Source organism: Triticum aestivum, chromosome 4D (assembly GCF_018294505.1).
Source record: "Triticum aestivum cultivar Chinese Spring chromosome 4D, IWGSC CS RefSeq v2.1, whole genome shotgun sequence".
NCBI classification, from domain to species: Eukaryota; Viridiplantae; Streptophyta; class Magnoliopsida; order Poales; family Poaceae; genus Triticum; species Triticum aestivum.
In genome coordinates this window covers 49,228,299-49,244,560 of record NC_057805.1, presented here as the reverse complement: position 1 = coordinate 49,244,560, position 16,262 = coordinate 49,228,299, and the positions used below count along the sequence as shown (strand labels likewise).

The 16,262-nt window shown below is 38.7% G+C and overlaps 1 protein-coding gene across 1 annotated transcript; it reads right to left on the bottom strand.

Moving 5' to 3' along the window:
• Positions 1 to 299: 299 nt before the first annotated feature.
• LOC123096108 (probable pre-mRNA-splicing factor ATP-dependent RNA helicase DEAH4) lies at positions 300 to 14,011 on the bottom strand. Its single transcript, XM_044517712.1, has 16 exons — positions 13,704 to 14,011; positions 13,270 to 13,362; positions 13,080 to 13,184; positions 11,390 to 11,607; positions 9,762 to 9,814; positions 8,883 to 8,999; positions 7,673 to 7,764; positions 6,869 to 6,955; positions 6,505 to 6,719; positions 5,892 to 5,984; positions 4,667 to 4,790; positions 4,441 to 4,582; positions 3,115 to 3,184; positions 1,734 to 1,891; positions 862 to 1,037; positions 300 to 772 (listed from the first exon to the last, which is right to left on the bottom strand). The coding sequence occupies exons 1-16, from the start codon at positions 13,925 to 13,927 to the stop codon at positions 622 to 624; spliced, it is 2,118 nt and encodes a 705-aa protein (XP_044373647.1). The 5' UTR covers positions 13,928 to 14,011; the 3' UTR covers positions 300 to 621.
• Positions 14,012 to 16,262: the final 2,251 nt, after the last annotated feature.

Sequence of the window (16,262 nt, the reverse complement as noted above, 5' to 3'; positions counted from 1 at the left end):
GTGAAAAGAGCCTACAATTTCAGGGTGAGCCCGCTTCTCCCTAATTTTCAATAAAAACAAAAATGATAATTGGTGAATGCGGTGAACGTTTGCTCAAAGGGGATGGCAAGCAAACGTTTTTAATGGCAACTTCATGCAGTAGGAGATGGCAAATCCTGCCTTTTTTGCCGCATATTTTTCCTTCTTTCCAAAAATTGCCACCCCAATACAACTAAAATTGCCATGTAAAATATTCACAATTGCCACCATCCCCAGCGAACTCGTTCGCTAGCTACTGGGGTCCATAAAAATAGCCCACATCAGCTTGTAAGTTGGTACTTTCTGTAAAGAAAATCTAGGAGTCTTAGATGCACATTTCGGCGACCTAGTGCACCAGTACATCGACAAGTGTTAGTGCACTCTAATGTTCACAATAGCAGGTGCTGCAGATATGGAATTATAAACATCTGGAATAACCGGAGGTAATTTTGGGGCTTTAAGCTCCATATCTAGAGCAAACTGAGCGAGGTACATCACTCTACGAGCTCAGTTCCGAATGTGTTTACTCTTTTCGTGTTCATGCGCTCTATGCATCCTTCGCTCTCTTCAAAATAATCATACTACTGGAAGATCACTAATATGTCACTTCTTGCCTTTCCGCGCAAGGTAGCGCTCTCGGGCCGCCTGGATTTTACTATCCACGTCAGATTGCTTAGCAGCTGCAGCTTTTGTCGGCGAGCCTGGTTGCTTCTCCTCTAGAGGTCCGGAATCTGTCAACGCACTTGAACCGCCGCTGCAACAAGACACTCAAGGTTACTTGTCTAGCTAGCATTGTATTATGACACCAGAATGATCACCATTTCAGATACATGGCTTTCATACCTTAATTTGTTTATGTTCAGTTTCTCAAGCTTCTTCAAAATTGGTTTAACCCAAGTCTGCTCGACCCCACAAACATTTCTCATGAAAGGGCGGGTAGTATTTATTAGTTCGTGGTAGACGACATACACAGGCAGCTTCCCGTATTCATCACCTTCCAGTACAGAAGATGGATGCACCTGCAAAAATGGTGTACTTAGAAAGGTGCCAGTGGAGTTGCACAATTAAAGTAGCAGACTACACGATGTGATAAAACAACACAAAGGCACAGTTCCACAAGAGGAGGTTAAATATGTCAATGAATTAGAATTCTTGTGGCATGACACAACTGTTCTTCACAAGTAATATTCGGCATGTCATAACTATGGTCTCCAAATGGCACAAACAACAAACTCTATGTCCCCTATAATAAACATATTAAGCATCTCTGAGAAATAACTATGAACTTCAAGTAGCAACTGGCAGCTTCACTAATTCCATAGGAAAGTCAAGACAGGCACAAATGAGACATACTAATTATTACCTTTGATTCCACTATCTCTAAATTTTAATTGTGCAGGACGATTTCAGTGGTGGTGGATTTAAATGGTCAAAAGGAGTTAAATGGTAGTCCCTCCGTCCCATAATATAAGAGCGTTTTTGATACTACACTAGTATCAAAAACACTCTTATATTATGGGACGGAAGGAGTAGATCACAGCTTTAGAAAAACCGCTTGCGGTTTGCTGATTTTACATATTAATCTCTGCAAGTATAAAGGATTTGAACAGAGGTGTTAGTTTCTGCATGGACTGCCGGTTTCAGTCTTCCTTACTTTGTAATCCCTAGCATTGCAAAACTAACTGAATCTAACAGACAGACTACCACGGTTATACCTGCACAAGTTGTGTCCTGTATCCAACCGTATGGTAACCATTATGATGAATCATCCTCTCAGCTAACTGGTTGCCATATCCTACACAAAGTGCTCTCCTCAATTTTCTGTAGTCAGGGTCACTCTTCCGTCCTCTCCTTGCTTGCAAATCTGTTGGACCTGAATTTTACAAAGCAAGTTTGCTTACAAAATGCAGTCAAAACTGGATGGGAAATACTCCAATCAGTTTCCAGCATCTCAGGGAGAGCAATCTACACGATATTTCAACTGATATAGACAACATGGTGTAGCTGTCATAATATCTCCTTTTGGTGCATAAAATATGATTATTTGACGTGTTGTGCTGAAATTTCAATAGGAGACAGCATATACATTAATAACTTCACATGTCTGCTCACATTTCAACAATAGGAAGCCCTAATTCAAGGACAAAAAATATACTGCCATTAGGCAACAAAGACTAATTATGTACATGCACGGACAAAATCTGCTGTGCTATTTTAACAAACAAAATTTGCTGTTCTGTTTAGTTGCTATCTCATTATATTTAACTTCAAAATAAAATTAGACAAAATACAGCCTACAAATACTCTATAAAGAAGAATTTTGACAACACAATCTGAACGGATTATTCAAATTACAGAGAGCATCAAGCATCTATTGACTGGAATTTTATGCTCTTAAGATCATATGCACCCGCAATTTGCTTTAGTACTTGTACACTTGGGGGAAAAATACATGTCAAACATGTATACATTTTTCTTTTGAGGGGCGAACATGTGCAATTTTTGTTGGCAAGAATATCACAATAAGTGCAGTGCCAAGAAAAAAAGAAGATAGAAGGATTGAACCCATCTTCTGTAATACTTATTTTTCACAAATTCTGCAAAGGCATATGTTGAGACATGTTAGGTGCGCCCATTGGTGTTATCGACTGCTTGTGTGCAAATGAGTTCCCAAGTCATTGGAGTTTGGGACAAGATACAATCTACATGTAGATATAACTTTAATCTATGTCTTCACTAATTGTCCTGCCACCTCAGCTCAGACCCAACGTTGCATGGTTTAGAGCTGATGGTGGAAGAGCATTGGGAATGCCCTTGTACAGGCGTGGATTTTTTGGAACACAAGTTTCGAAGCCAATAATGGGTGCATGTGATCCTGAAGGCAAAAAATCCTAAGAGCATATAACAGTAGTCTTCACTCTTCAGCTTTGTCTTACAATTTGAATGTAATTCTTAGGAATCAAAACTGAAGCAATACATGTTCTTTATATAAAAAGCAGCTCTACCAGAGAGACATGTCTCGGTATAGGAGAAACAGGGGAGCAGTTTTCGTCATGAATTTTGAGAAACAAAACATATAACAAGTAGAAAACTGACCTTTAGCAATTTTTTGAATAATCTGACTTAATTGATTTCTCACATCTTTGCTGAATTTCATGCCCCGTACCTGCAAAGATAGTCTGGTGGTCAACATAAAGAACGAAACCTTTTGTTTTGTACAAAACAAAGTGCGACTGCAAAGTCTTTCAAAGATAATATATAGATGCACGTCAACTTAATCATACTTCTATTGTCATGTATGTAGCTGTAAATAGTAAACTATTCCCTCCGGCTTATAATATAAGATGTTACTACAACCAATACATATTGGTTGTAATAACATCTTATATTATGTAACGGAGGGAGTACAAGTTTAGGTAAAATGCCCAACAAATGAAGGACAAAGAACAGTTGGGCCAAACGTTGAGCGGTGAATTACAGGCTTAGGCATTGCCACACTCACAAAATGGTATTGTTTATGAAGAGATAATTCCCTAGCTTTCAAGTAACTCACTCAATTTAAAATACTAGACGATCCTTACATTTAAACAAAGCATCAGAATCAAACCATATACTGTCAGCGTCCTCAGTTCTGTTGAACATCATTTCCCTTTGTCCTCTTGACAAACTCAAATAGAAGTTGTGGGCATAATTTGAATCATGAGACTTTGAGTCTTTGACAACAAAGTCAAGTCAAGTCAATGAAAGTCCAAGCAACTAGCACGAGTCAACAAGTCATAAGAGAGGAGAACATAAAAAGAAGAAGTCAAGGAAGGCCCAAGATGAGAGAAGCCCGCAACGGTGGAGGGATGAGAGGATCTGGTCCACCATAAGCTATGGACTCCCTCTCTCCCTAGTCCACCATGGACTAATCGACCAACTTTCACCAATGTACACCTCCTACCTACCACCACCAAGTGTGGCCTTGGTCTTGTCAAGGACCCCTAGCCTATATAAGCCCCCCATGGGCATGTACCCTCACTGACTCTCACTTGAATACAAACAAAGGGAGGGCACTAGAGCTCCAAAAATCACTCAGGGACCCTAGGATCAAGTCTGGGAGTCTCAAATGACTCAGGGAGCCTAGGTCGCGACCGAACCTATTATAAAAAACATCAAAGTGTCAAGTTTGTCGGCGTACGACGACCTTCGGTATAAGGTCGCCGTACAACCCCCTACGAATCATTGTTGTGATTACGTTACTAATGATACTACCCTCTAATCTCCTGTTGTTATAACAATGACAACAGTTCTTGATACAGCTTGACTGTTCCAAGAAGGTCCGATATGATTGCATGTATGTTCACAAACTTAAGCGATTAAGGGCTCACTCATCCAAATTTTCTTCTCATCATATTTGAATCACAGTTTATTTTCATTCACCTGTAGATCATGATCTGAGCACCATCTTGGATCATAGTCTGCTTGATCCCAGCTTTCAAATATTTGAAGCAATTGTACATGGTCACCCCAGCCAGAACCATCAGGGAGCTGTTGCCGTTTTCTCTTTCCTTCCATCTCCTTGCTGTACATAAGAAGTAACAAGTTCATTACAATTGGCTAATGGGACCATTCTACATGAAATACATTAAAAAAAACAAATGGTCACCTTCTAGTTTGCCGCAGTGTGATTTCAGCAGACAAGACTGCAGCAACAGTTAATGCCTGAGACAGACATCCCAGTTCATTAGCTTCAATCAATGTCCTTGAAAGCGAAGGGTCAAGAGGGAGCTCTGTAAAAAAAATCACAGCATGCAACTTAGACAACCAAATCAGATTATTTAAAATTTACCAGAACAAAATAAACTTATCCTACAAAAACCTTTTAATAACACAGCGAAAATTATGAAATAGTAACTTTTTATTAACTACTCCCTCCGTTTTTATTTACTCCGCATATTAGAGTTGACTAAAGTCAAACTTTGTAAAGTTTGACCAAATTTATAGAAAAGAATATAAATATTTAGCATAACAAATCTATATGATGTGGAAGTACATTCAACAACGAATCTAATGGTACTGATTTGTTATTGTATATGTTAATATTTTTGTCTATAAACTTTGTCAAAGTTTGTAAAGCTTGACTTTGACCAAAACTAATATGCGGAGTAAATAAAAACGGAGGGAGTACTTCACAGAAATCCTCCATGCTCATTACTAATATCAACTCTACCAGCAGACTGGTCCCCTCCTGACTATAAAATCTTTGCGTGGTTATTATGGTGATATCCATGCAGGATACTGTTACAGTATGCTATAATTCACTTCAGCATACTAAGTGCATAGGAACAATTTACCTAAGAGTACCACATATAGTTCGATAATTATGTGATACAATACCTGGACAGTAAGATTTACAGCAAAGAGGACAATTTATTATCTAGCACTTAAAACTAGTGATAGGGCATCATAGCAGGTGTGTAGTTCAATCCATGCATATAGGTGTACCACACAAAAGGGTGGATTCGGGGGAATACAAGAGCATTCCTCAACAAAATGTCAACACATGGAGGACTGCTGCACGAAGAATTCATGAGCAACAGTAGTACAGTACCCATGCGTACTGTTCACATGAACAGCTCGTGTCGATCTCAAAAGGTGCTTTACAATGAGTATTCATTTGCCTGATCTCAATTCTGTAGGTGATTTTTTGGTAATGCCCCAGCTTCAAATGGGCATAGGTGTAACTCCACCCCACCCACCCCACCCCCGCACACACACACACAAAACCCAGCCACCCAGAGCTGCTTGCGGTTTGGTATAATAGCAATTTTCCTACAGACATCATTCAAGATAGGTTTGAATAACAATTGATTTCACGCTCAAACTTATACCTGCCATAAGGCGTCCAACATCTGTTATTTGCCCACTTTCATCAATTGCATCAATGAGGTATAACTGCCTCAAAGCATCTTCTAATGATTCACCTGCAGGTCATAAGCATTGGTCCATTAATAGGGAGACAGAAGATAATCCTAAATTTTATCCACCTGGATCACTACGGACAAAAATAATTGGGGTTTCCATGAGGGTCTTTGGAGTCACAGATTCCTGACAAGTGACACCAAGCAGCTAATGACAGTGGTAGGCAATTTCAGGAAATACAATATGATAAACTCACGAAGAAAATGGTAAGTGCAAACAGCATCTAACTGACCTATGCACAATTACTTTTTTAAGAACTTTTATATCGGCGTTCCTGTTAGGCTCGTGCACCACAAAACTAGTGTCATTGGGCTGACCAAACATGATGCGGCACACTAAATTCTATAGTCAAGGCTGGACCCAGCAGCACAAGAAAGGTGACTAAGTTATGACATGCCTGAACAAAGACTAGCCCGCAGCTGCTTAGGTTACCACACATAGTACTTAATTAGATGAAAATTAGCTTTACAAAGTGAGCGCAGAAGGATTACTATGAATAAAAGATTCTGAATCTTATCTTACGTGATGGTGGGTCAAGGAAATCAAACTTTAGAATGTCGATATCAGGAAGATTTAATGATTTCAGATACAGAACACTTCCAGCAAGGGAGGTTCGTTGAATTTCAGGAATTGTAGCCTCGAGAAACTCCTTTTGGTAGATGGAACTTGGGTATAATCTATAACACTTGCCAGGCCGAGTTCTTCCAGCTCGTCCAGCTCGCTGGTCAGCTTGCACTCTAGTAATTCATGAAAAAAATCAGTGATTCATATTGTGTGTATTAAAGCTAGACAAAAAAATTGAGACAGTAGCTAGACATCTGTGAACGAAAGTAGTCTGGATAAGATGCAGACAGACAACCAGAGTGCATATCCCATTACTATTTACCTGCTAATCTCAACTACATCAAGTGAATACATTCCAGTTGACGGATTATACTGACGTTGCTTTACATAACCACAATCAACCACAAACCTGGTGAAATAAGATATAGCACTATTAATAAAATGCCTCTCCGGGAACATAAAAATTGCAGGACATTTGAGTACTCAGCTAGATACAGAAAATATTGCAAATTTTAATAGTCCGGTTTCAGTTGGGTAGTTGCTGCTGCATCAGCATTTTAGCATGAGAGAAAAAAAAACAAATCAAAAGCATCTCATTCATCCAAAGTAACACCATAATACAGATAATTCGTTATTGATATAATCATTAAAATATACTGAAGTTGATAACTGGATCTCATCAGTTCTTAACAATTGATAAGACAGTTTTAATGTTTATCTTGGTGATATATATAATCTATTAACCATAGCACTAACACCTCAGGATGCAATACAATGCATGAATCATGAATTCACATGTGTAACTAGCGCTGTCAAATGAAAGTTGTGCAAGTTAGATGGAAATTCATGGCATAACAGGCAAAAGTATGCCATCTACATTTTACAAATCAATCTTCTACAGAATTCAAGTAAGCTAGTGTCGGAGATAAACAGGATGCAGTGATACACTAGTCCGTAAAATAATGGTATTTGATTGATTATATTTTCTACAAAACCGCGAAGTCGATATAGATTCCCTAATTTAGAAACACAACATTTCGGTAATCAAAACTAAATATAAAAACAAGAGTATGGAGATGGAAACTGGACGTATGTGCACTTTAACTGATAATGTTTACTTGCTTACACAACACCATCTACAGTTAACGAAGTTTCAGCTACATTTGTTGCAACAATGAACCGTCGACAATTTGGAGGTGCTGGAGAGAACACCCGAACCTATAAATAAAACTCAACAGATCAGCAAGAATTCTATAGGTATCAAATGCTTACGACCAAAGTGAAATCAAACCAAACATACATAAAACAAATGGATGCTGCTAAGCAAAGAGGTAAGAGAGCAAGATCATGTGCATAGTTAACACAAAACCTTAAATAGGTAATATTGTAGCAATATGATAGCTCAAAGATAACAACAGAAAGGTTCACAAAACAAAATACACTATCAAGTAGCAATAATTGATCGCTAAGAAACAATTGCAAAGCAAGGCAATGCAATGCAACATTCTAAAAGCATATGATCATGAGTGAAAGATGAATCAGCTTCTCATAGTCAAATAAAAGAGTATATACAATTTTTATAAGCAAACTAGGAAAACTTTACGAAATAAATCAAACTTATGCCAAATTGTCAGTTTTAAAGTACTTCGTACAGACCCCAAAACAAAGTCAAACTTAAGTTCCAGGAACTTATAGCTAAATTCTACAAAAAGAACATATCATGATATATTCCTCTTAGTTGAAAGGTCTTTATGTGATTTGGAGTGATAGATGTGCTCGGAAAAAAAATCTTCAGAAGGCCTTACTACAGGACCATATGGTTTTGAGATGGATTGACATTATATGTTCCAGTAAGGTATTCAGGAGGCTTGTAACTGACACATACCAGTGAGTTTTATTGAAATGCTACAAATAGTAAAACTTGATGTAAATTATAAGATTCAACTATTCATGCAGAAAACCAGCTGCTCATCCTCAACTAGAAAAAGCACAGGCTAATTTGCAAAGCAAAGAGAGAATTTATGCAATAAATATTGCTTCATTTCAGCTTATGCGAGTGCACTGTGAATTTCAAAGTACTTCAAGTAGACCGCAAACAAAGTCAAAACTTGAATTCTATGAACCTAATTGTTAAATTTAAAAACATACCATGAAATTTTTGTAATTGGGACCTTTTTAAAGTGATTTGTAGTTGCACATGTGCTGGGAAAAAAGCACACCCTAAGATTTCGAAATAAAACTGAGAGCAAGCTAGCATTCATGAGATGGATATGTGAAAAAAATTGGGGTAAAAGAATTAAGGAAGAAAAATATGCAATGGGAGATTAACTGATTGCCTGCTGTTCAGGTGGCAAAGAACCATGGAGTGGTAGGACAAGAGCATCCATACAAGATCCTTCCTCGAGATTTTGAATTCTTTCCTCCAATTTTGACACCATCTTGTCGATGTCATCCTGAAAAAGGTACCAACAAGTTTGTATAAGTATGACAAAACAATAGTGAGGGTTCTGCATCCAACACAAAGCCCCTTCATGAACAAAGTTATGCAAAATACTTCCAGACATTTTAAAACCATATCAATGACAACATATGAAAGTTCTAAAGCTATTCCAAAATTAAAATTATCAGTCACTGTAGACAGGAGGAATAAAATACAGTATCAAAATTAAAAAAGGAATCAGTTAAGATAATCAAGAGAAAATATTTTATTCTCTTATAAGAATAATTTGTAATTTGGTCACAAATTAGGGCCAAGTGGTATTAGGCATTAAAACCATCTCAAGTAATTGTTTTGACCTTAAGGACAAACTGGGACTCTCTGTATTACCAAAAACACAGGGAATATTTTATTCTCTTATAAGAATAATTTGTAATTTGGTCATAAATTAGGGCCAAGTGGTATTAGGCATTAAAACCATCTCAAGTAATTGTTTTGACCTTAAGGACAAACTGGGATTCTCTGTATTACCAAAAACACAAGGACTTTTTTGCAAAATTATTGAGGCGGACGGGCAGAAGCACTAATGACATTATTAGTAGGTATAGATAGATATAGATACACTAACAATGCAAGAAAAGAGGACAAACTAATATAAACTCTGCAATTAAATCTGCTAAGAAACAAGTCAAGGTCTTTCCTTAGTGTCAAAGACCACATAATGTCCTTCAAAGTTGCATATAAGAGCATAAACAGTGGCCAATTTTGAGATACTGACCTTTCCTGTCATAAATATTAATACATCCCCAGGAGCTTCCTTAACATGTATATCTGTTGGAGAAAAGTCTATGGGCATTATTACTGAAAATAAGATCTCCCATAATTATATAAATCATCAGGGCCAAAACTTTAAACAAAGCCTAGAGACATAATTATATGACTTCCCTATAATCTATGTTAGTTTCCACCAATAATTAGTCATACAATATAAACATTACTCTCTGATCGTATTTATGCATGCATCAAATAATTTCCATGCCACCAAAAGGCATGCAGGCTGTTAGCTGGCAAACCTGTAGTTTGTATACGCCTTCCTGTCAATGCCCTTCAAAATTATAGTGTCAAATGGATAAGAGCCAAGGGAATGGCCCAGCAACCAGTAGTACATGACCCTCCCAAGGCTGCTCTTTTTGACATAGCAGCTCACACCACCACAACCCCACACTTGCACCACCTCCCTTTTCATCAAAGACAGTGACAGCCACACGATGGCAACAAGACGACAAGGGAGGCAAATTGCAGCCAGTACGGTGGCAGAATCAACAGCGGGGAGGGGATATGTCAGTGGTCTGGGATATGTGGGTATCCTAGTGTTTGGTGGGGTGTACAGGACCTACTCATCAGGGACAAAGTGCTACTACTTAAGGGAATATTCTCATCAGATGTTGAACCAATCACCAATGGATATGTCAAAATCAGACGAACAACTATGAAAGGGATGGAGTCATCCTAGATGATCAAATCCTCATGAGAGCAAACATTTTATTTTCTTTACCTTTTCCAAATAACAAGAGCACTTTGTTGGATAGTATATTATATAAAAACACATGAAATGATGTACGATATACCATACATTAATGGCTCAAATGGATATTCTTGATAAACAATGTGACTTCATTCATCGACTTATAAGTGGTTAAAGTTAAGCCAGTTTGCAGGGATAAACCATCAGTAGAAACAGCCAAAGTGAAAAAATGGTCTATTTTAGAGAACATGCAAAAGCTTTGCACATCTTATCTTTAAGAAGAGAGCACTGAGTCCATACAAGACAGCAGCCACTGCAGACTGGAAACGAAAAGGAAAACACACACCAATCTCACAGTGGTATCTACCTAGCAACAGAGAACACGAATGGAGATAAGCCTACTCTCACTGAGGTTTCTAGCAACCTAAACAACAGAAGTTTGTTAGGTGCACTTGGATTCAGTTGGATTTGCAAATTGTGCTTTTCTGTTAGAATGATAGAGTTAACTGCATTTTTGTATTACGACCAAGTGCCTTGAAGTCTTAAAATAATAAAAGGAAATGGCTCTGCCCCTACACTTTTTCGTCTCTACCAGCCAATTTGACCAACGCAGTATCCAACAGCAGCTCAAGGGGTACTGACCTGTTACCCTCATACCACTATAAATCCAAATGCCCTCTCGTTGGCACATATGAAACCATTCATGACATTAGATAAAAATCTTAGGTCTGCTGACAATGAATCAATTTCTGATTGATGTAATAGAAAAGTGATAAATACATATAGCTATTTGTCTACTTAGGAAGCACCAGAAACATATTGGCATTCTATTGTAGAAGTTTATAACTGCAGTAGTTACACAAACAAAAAATTATCCGTACCTATAGCTGTTCTGAGAGAAGATTCAATATAATTTGTTGGACGATCTGTGCTGTAAAACTTCTCCACAGGGAATATAGTTCCAGGGATGTTCAACACAGGACATCCTGAGAAGAAATTTGACACTTTCAAACCATCAAGAGTCGCCGAAGTGATGAGAACTTTCAAATCTGAAGCTCGATGTTTGATCAATCTTTTCATTAAACCTAAAAGGATATCACTGTAACAAAAAAATCAAAATGAGCCACTACAGATAAGTTCACAATCAACGCCACTCTAAAACGAAGGAAGAAAATACTATCATTTCAAGACTATGGTAGCTAGATTACATCCACAGGTTCCCACAACCAGTTAGCTGGTCCTGATGAGTATGTTATCGGAAGTTTGAATCCATTTTCTTATTCTCTCATGTAACCTTTGAATCTGTTTAGCTACGCTGCAGAAAGTCTGGGTAAAGATAGAATAGTATCAACTCATGCAGAACAACGAGTGTGAATATGTGATTATCAGCATTGACCATTAAGTATTTAAGTGTGACTCTTCCAGTTGCTATCCTAATCCATGTGTTCCCTCTTTCAGTTGTTATCCTAATGTTTAAATTGTCAGTCTTCCCGATTACCTTCTACGTATTAACAAACCAGCAATAGCATGCCAGTGGCAAACTTTCCCTAAAGCCTCTCACACCTAGAACCCAAGTAACTCTACTTCGGTACAACATCAACATATGCATCCAAGAGCTAGAAGTTACTTTATGTTTGCAGTCAGAGGCCATCTCATCTAAAGAGTAACCAAGCAAGCATGTACTACTAGAGAAAATTACAATTTAGGTAATGTGTTATATATTACTTCCTCCGTCCCATATTAATTTGCGCTCAAACGGATGTATCTAGCACTGAAATATGTCTAGATACATCCGTTTGAGCATCAATTAGTATAGGACGGAGGAGTATTTGAAAACATATATTAGTGAGTGGTTAATTAATTATTTGGTATGTATTGTGCACTAAATTCCTACTAGTAAAGAAAGAAGGCATCAAATAGGATAGTACAAAGTTCATTTTAACCCAAGTTCACAACTCAGATTATAAATTGGACAGAGAAGTCAAATTGCTGGTATAGGTTACATATGTTCAAACTCGATACACAATATGATAAGAGATGCCAAAATAACAGTATTTGGTCATCCTACTAGTTTGATAGCTTCAAAGTTCTTACTCTATTGTGCTATGCATTTATGCTAGAGCTTGGCGAACTGTAGTTCAATAAAATATAAGTTGTGCTGGGTAGTGATGGCTATCACTTAAAAAATTGGATGGCCACAGAAAAGTACAACACTCATATAATGAATCTTAGATAAAACTATGCTGTCAACAGAGATTATAGACTATTGAATAATGCATGCCTTCATGGCATATTTTTTACGATAAGCTTACGCTTTTTAACTTGAGAGATTATATTATAGTAATAAGGCCTCTATAGTACTTCCTCTGTCTCAAAATGTAAGATGTTTTTTGACACTATCATAGTGTCAAAAGAGGTCTTACATTTTGAGACAGAGGGGGTAATAAATAAGAAATGCTAGAATTAAGGTTTAGGAACATGCTGCAGAAGTATATGTCAAAACTTGATTAAAAACACTCTAAATTTTGATAAAGATTCCTGTAAATCTGTGTAACATAAAGATGACCATACGTGTTCAAGCTACGTTCATGAGCTTCGTCCAAGATAATTACTGAGTATTGCTTCAACTCAGGATTTGACAGGCTTTCACGCAGAAGAACACCATCTGTGAGGTACCTACGAATTGATTCAAAATATTCAATCCAAGAACTCAGGACATAATACATAAGTTACTAGAGAATTGAAGCTTTCTGAAGCTCACTTGATCTTAGTCTTTTCTGAAGTTCGGTCTTCAAACCGAATAGCATAACCAACTTCTTCCCCAATTGAGACACCGAGCTCTTGTGCCACCCTCCTGAAAATAACTGAAGTTAGTCTCTCATTTCAGGTATCATACAGGGCAGTTCCTTCTAGGTGTTTATGCTCTTAGTGTATTTTCTATGCAACAAAACAATACTCCAATCGAGCATTATGTTCCTTCGTAATTTGTAACATATCAGAGTTTGGTATCTCCGCAATCCAGCCAATTGATCTAACTGCGCCCTCGCAGCCCACAAGGAAGACAAATATGGTAGCATGATACATCAGGAAGTAGAACCATATGCTCCCTACCTCCCTGGCGCCTACTTCCCACGCAACTAACCCACACTCTAGCAAATTTAACTATGCGCGCACGCTTGGGAGAGAGGGGAGCACCTGGAGACGGAGACGGCCGCGACACGGCGGGGCTGGGTGACCGCAATAGCACCGCGGCGGGTGTAACCTCGACGGTGGAGGATCTGGGAGAGCTGGGTGCTCTTGCCGGAGCCGGTCTCGCCGATAACCACGATCACCGGGTTCGCCTCCACGGCGGCCACGATTTCGTCCTCGTGCTCCGAGATTGGCAGCACCGGCGGCCCCGACGGCGACGGCGACGGCATCTCCGAAGGAACCGGGGTGCTAGGGTTTAGTTTTTTTTTGTTTTTTTTGAGCTACTGGGCTGCGCAGAGGGCAGGCAGATGGTCGACGGCTTTCAAAGTTCAAGCGTGCGTGGTTCGGGCGCGTCTATTCCTCGCCCAGTCGTTCTATTCCCCACTCACAGGAGCTAACGCGCGCCTTGCTCGTATGTGGGCTGGGCCCATTCCCGGTTTCGGCCGGTTTTTGTAGTGGGACCGCGAGAACACCATGCCCCAGTTTTTTAGCCCAGTTCTTTTTTTATGTTTTTCCAAAACTTTGTTTGTAACGTATAGCTAGCGCAAGAACGTGCTGCGGCGCGACGGACGGCCAACCGTTGATCCACCATGCAAATCGCATGCGCGCTGTGCAGATTCTGTAAGTGATGTCATCGGCGACTTGGCAACATACACGCGCGTCGCGTGTTTCCTAGTTGATATATTAAAAAGGCACAAATTTATAATAATGAACATAGAAAATGTTTAAGAAGTTTAAACTATATTCATGAATTTTAAAATATACTCTCCTTTGAAAAATATGTAAATAAATTGAAAGGATTTCATGAATTGTTTCAGAATTTTCTTTGGATTTTGTAAATGATCATAATTTTTAAAGTCTTCTTGAAATTTAAAATTTATTTTAAAAATAATAATTTAACAAATGTTCATGGGTTTTTTTTTGAAATTTTTCATAAATTTTGAAAAGAATAAAAACAAAAATCAGCAGGAAAAAAAGTTAATGAAAGAAACTAAGAACTGGTAGATTACCAACACCGAAAGTCGCGACAATGACGACGATGACAACATGGCCGAAGGAAGCAGGGTGCTTGGGTTTATCTTATGTTTACCTTTTTGTTTTGAGCTACCGAGCTACATCATATCCCATTTCAAAGTTCAAGCATATGCCCTATTGGGTTGGCTAGTCCTACAATACTAAAATGTTGCTTTGCAAACGTGCATATATTTCAAGCACGTATATTCCAAAAAATGCTAGTCTTTGCTTGTCGTGAAGGATAGAACCTACAACGCGCAAGCAGCAGGGGTGACGGGGTGGGCCAGCCCAACTACAACAGCGGGTGCGCACAAGTTCCATAGATTCCTGATTCTTTTTTCTAACCTTGTTTTCCTCCTTCTGTTTTTTCCCTTGTATTTTCCCTTTTAACCTAGCTCTCTTCGGTTCTTTCCTTTTGTTTTTCGTTTCTTAGTTGATGAGCATTTTTCTAAATCTATAAAGAAAACATGAACAAATTTAAAACCCACACATATTTTCAAAAAGAAAATATGAATATTTTTTTGGAGTCATGATGGTTTTCCCAGCACGCAGTAACGAATCACTCTATGAGTGTGTTGGTTTTCCCATCACGAGTCATCTCGTCTCTAGCATGCTAAGAAAGAACTTATATCTATTCTAGGAAGGGACGCCAGGTGAATATCATCAATTAATCACTTCATCTGGATTATTTGTCATACCTTCCTCGAGAATGCATGTCTAGGAATTCCATCAAGCACCTAGCAGGCATAAAACTACCATAGTGAGAGAGAACATGGAAAGAAAAGAGGAATTCTTTCAATGATGATAGTTAGATTTGATTTTAAGTAGAGGAAGAATATTTGCAATGGAGTTAGAACATTAGTCCTACTTTTAGTGGTGATGAATAGCAATACCTTTGTGGACCTCTGGTTGTGGCGATCCTCTGCGGCGGTGGCATTCTTGTGGCAAGTAAACATGCTGTGGTGGACGACCCTGTCGTCCAAGCCATTGACAGAAGCAATGAAAGAGGCGGGGCGTCCTTGTGGTGAAGGGCACGGGCCATGGGCGGAGGCGGAGGCAAATGGTTTTTTAAACATGGGGAAAAGATTTTGCCTCATTTCATTCATTAAGAATGCAGTTTAGGATTACAATGCCCGCCCGAGGGTGGAAATACACATAAGGAACTACTCTCACACCATGATCGATCTCAAATGTCTACCCCCGATGATTCCCAACACGCAGCCTCCGCTTGATGTTGGCAAGGTATAAATATACCAGAATACCTAAGCATTCCTCTCATTCAAAATTTCCCACGACGTGAGCATCGCAATGGATGCCAAAGCCTTCCTGCGATAGATGTTGATGTGCATCACGATAGACCAGCACTATGAAAATTATGGAAGTTTGGACAATCATTGAAGGATAGATCATGAATGCCGAGCCAATCTCGGACCATGGTCCAGATATTAATGGAGTATCGATATCCCAAGCATAATATGCATGGTGAATTTAGGAATTATCTTACAAAGCTTGCATGTGATCCCTTACATATCCCCTCATTCTTGAGTTTGG

Coding starts and splice junctions, on each gene's coding strand:
- LOC123096108 (XM_044517712.1), bottom strand. CDS start 13,927: ATGCCGTCGCCGTCGCCGTCGGGGCCGCCGGTGCTGCCAATCTCGGAG. Junction 5,985..6,504: donor TTTCCTTGACCCACCATCAC/GTAAGATAAGAT, acceptor TATGACCTGCAG/GTGAATCATTAGAAGATGCT. Junction 3,185..4,440: donor GCTCAGATCATGATCTACAG/GTGAATGAAAAT, acceptor CTATCTTTGCAG/GTACGGGGCATGAAATTCAG.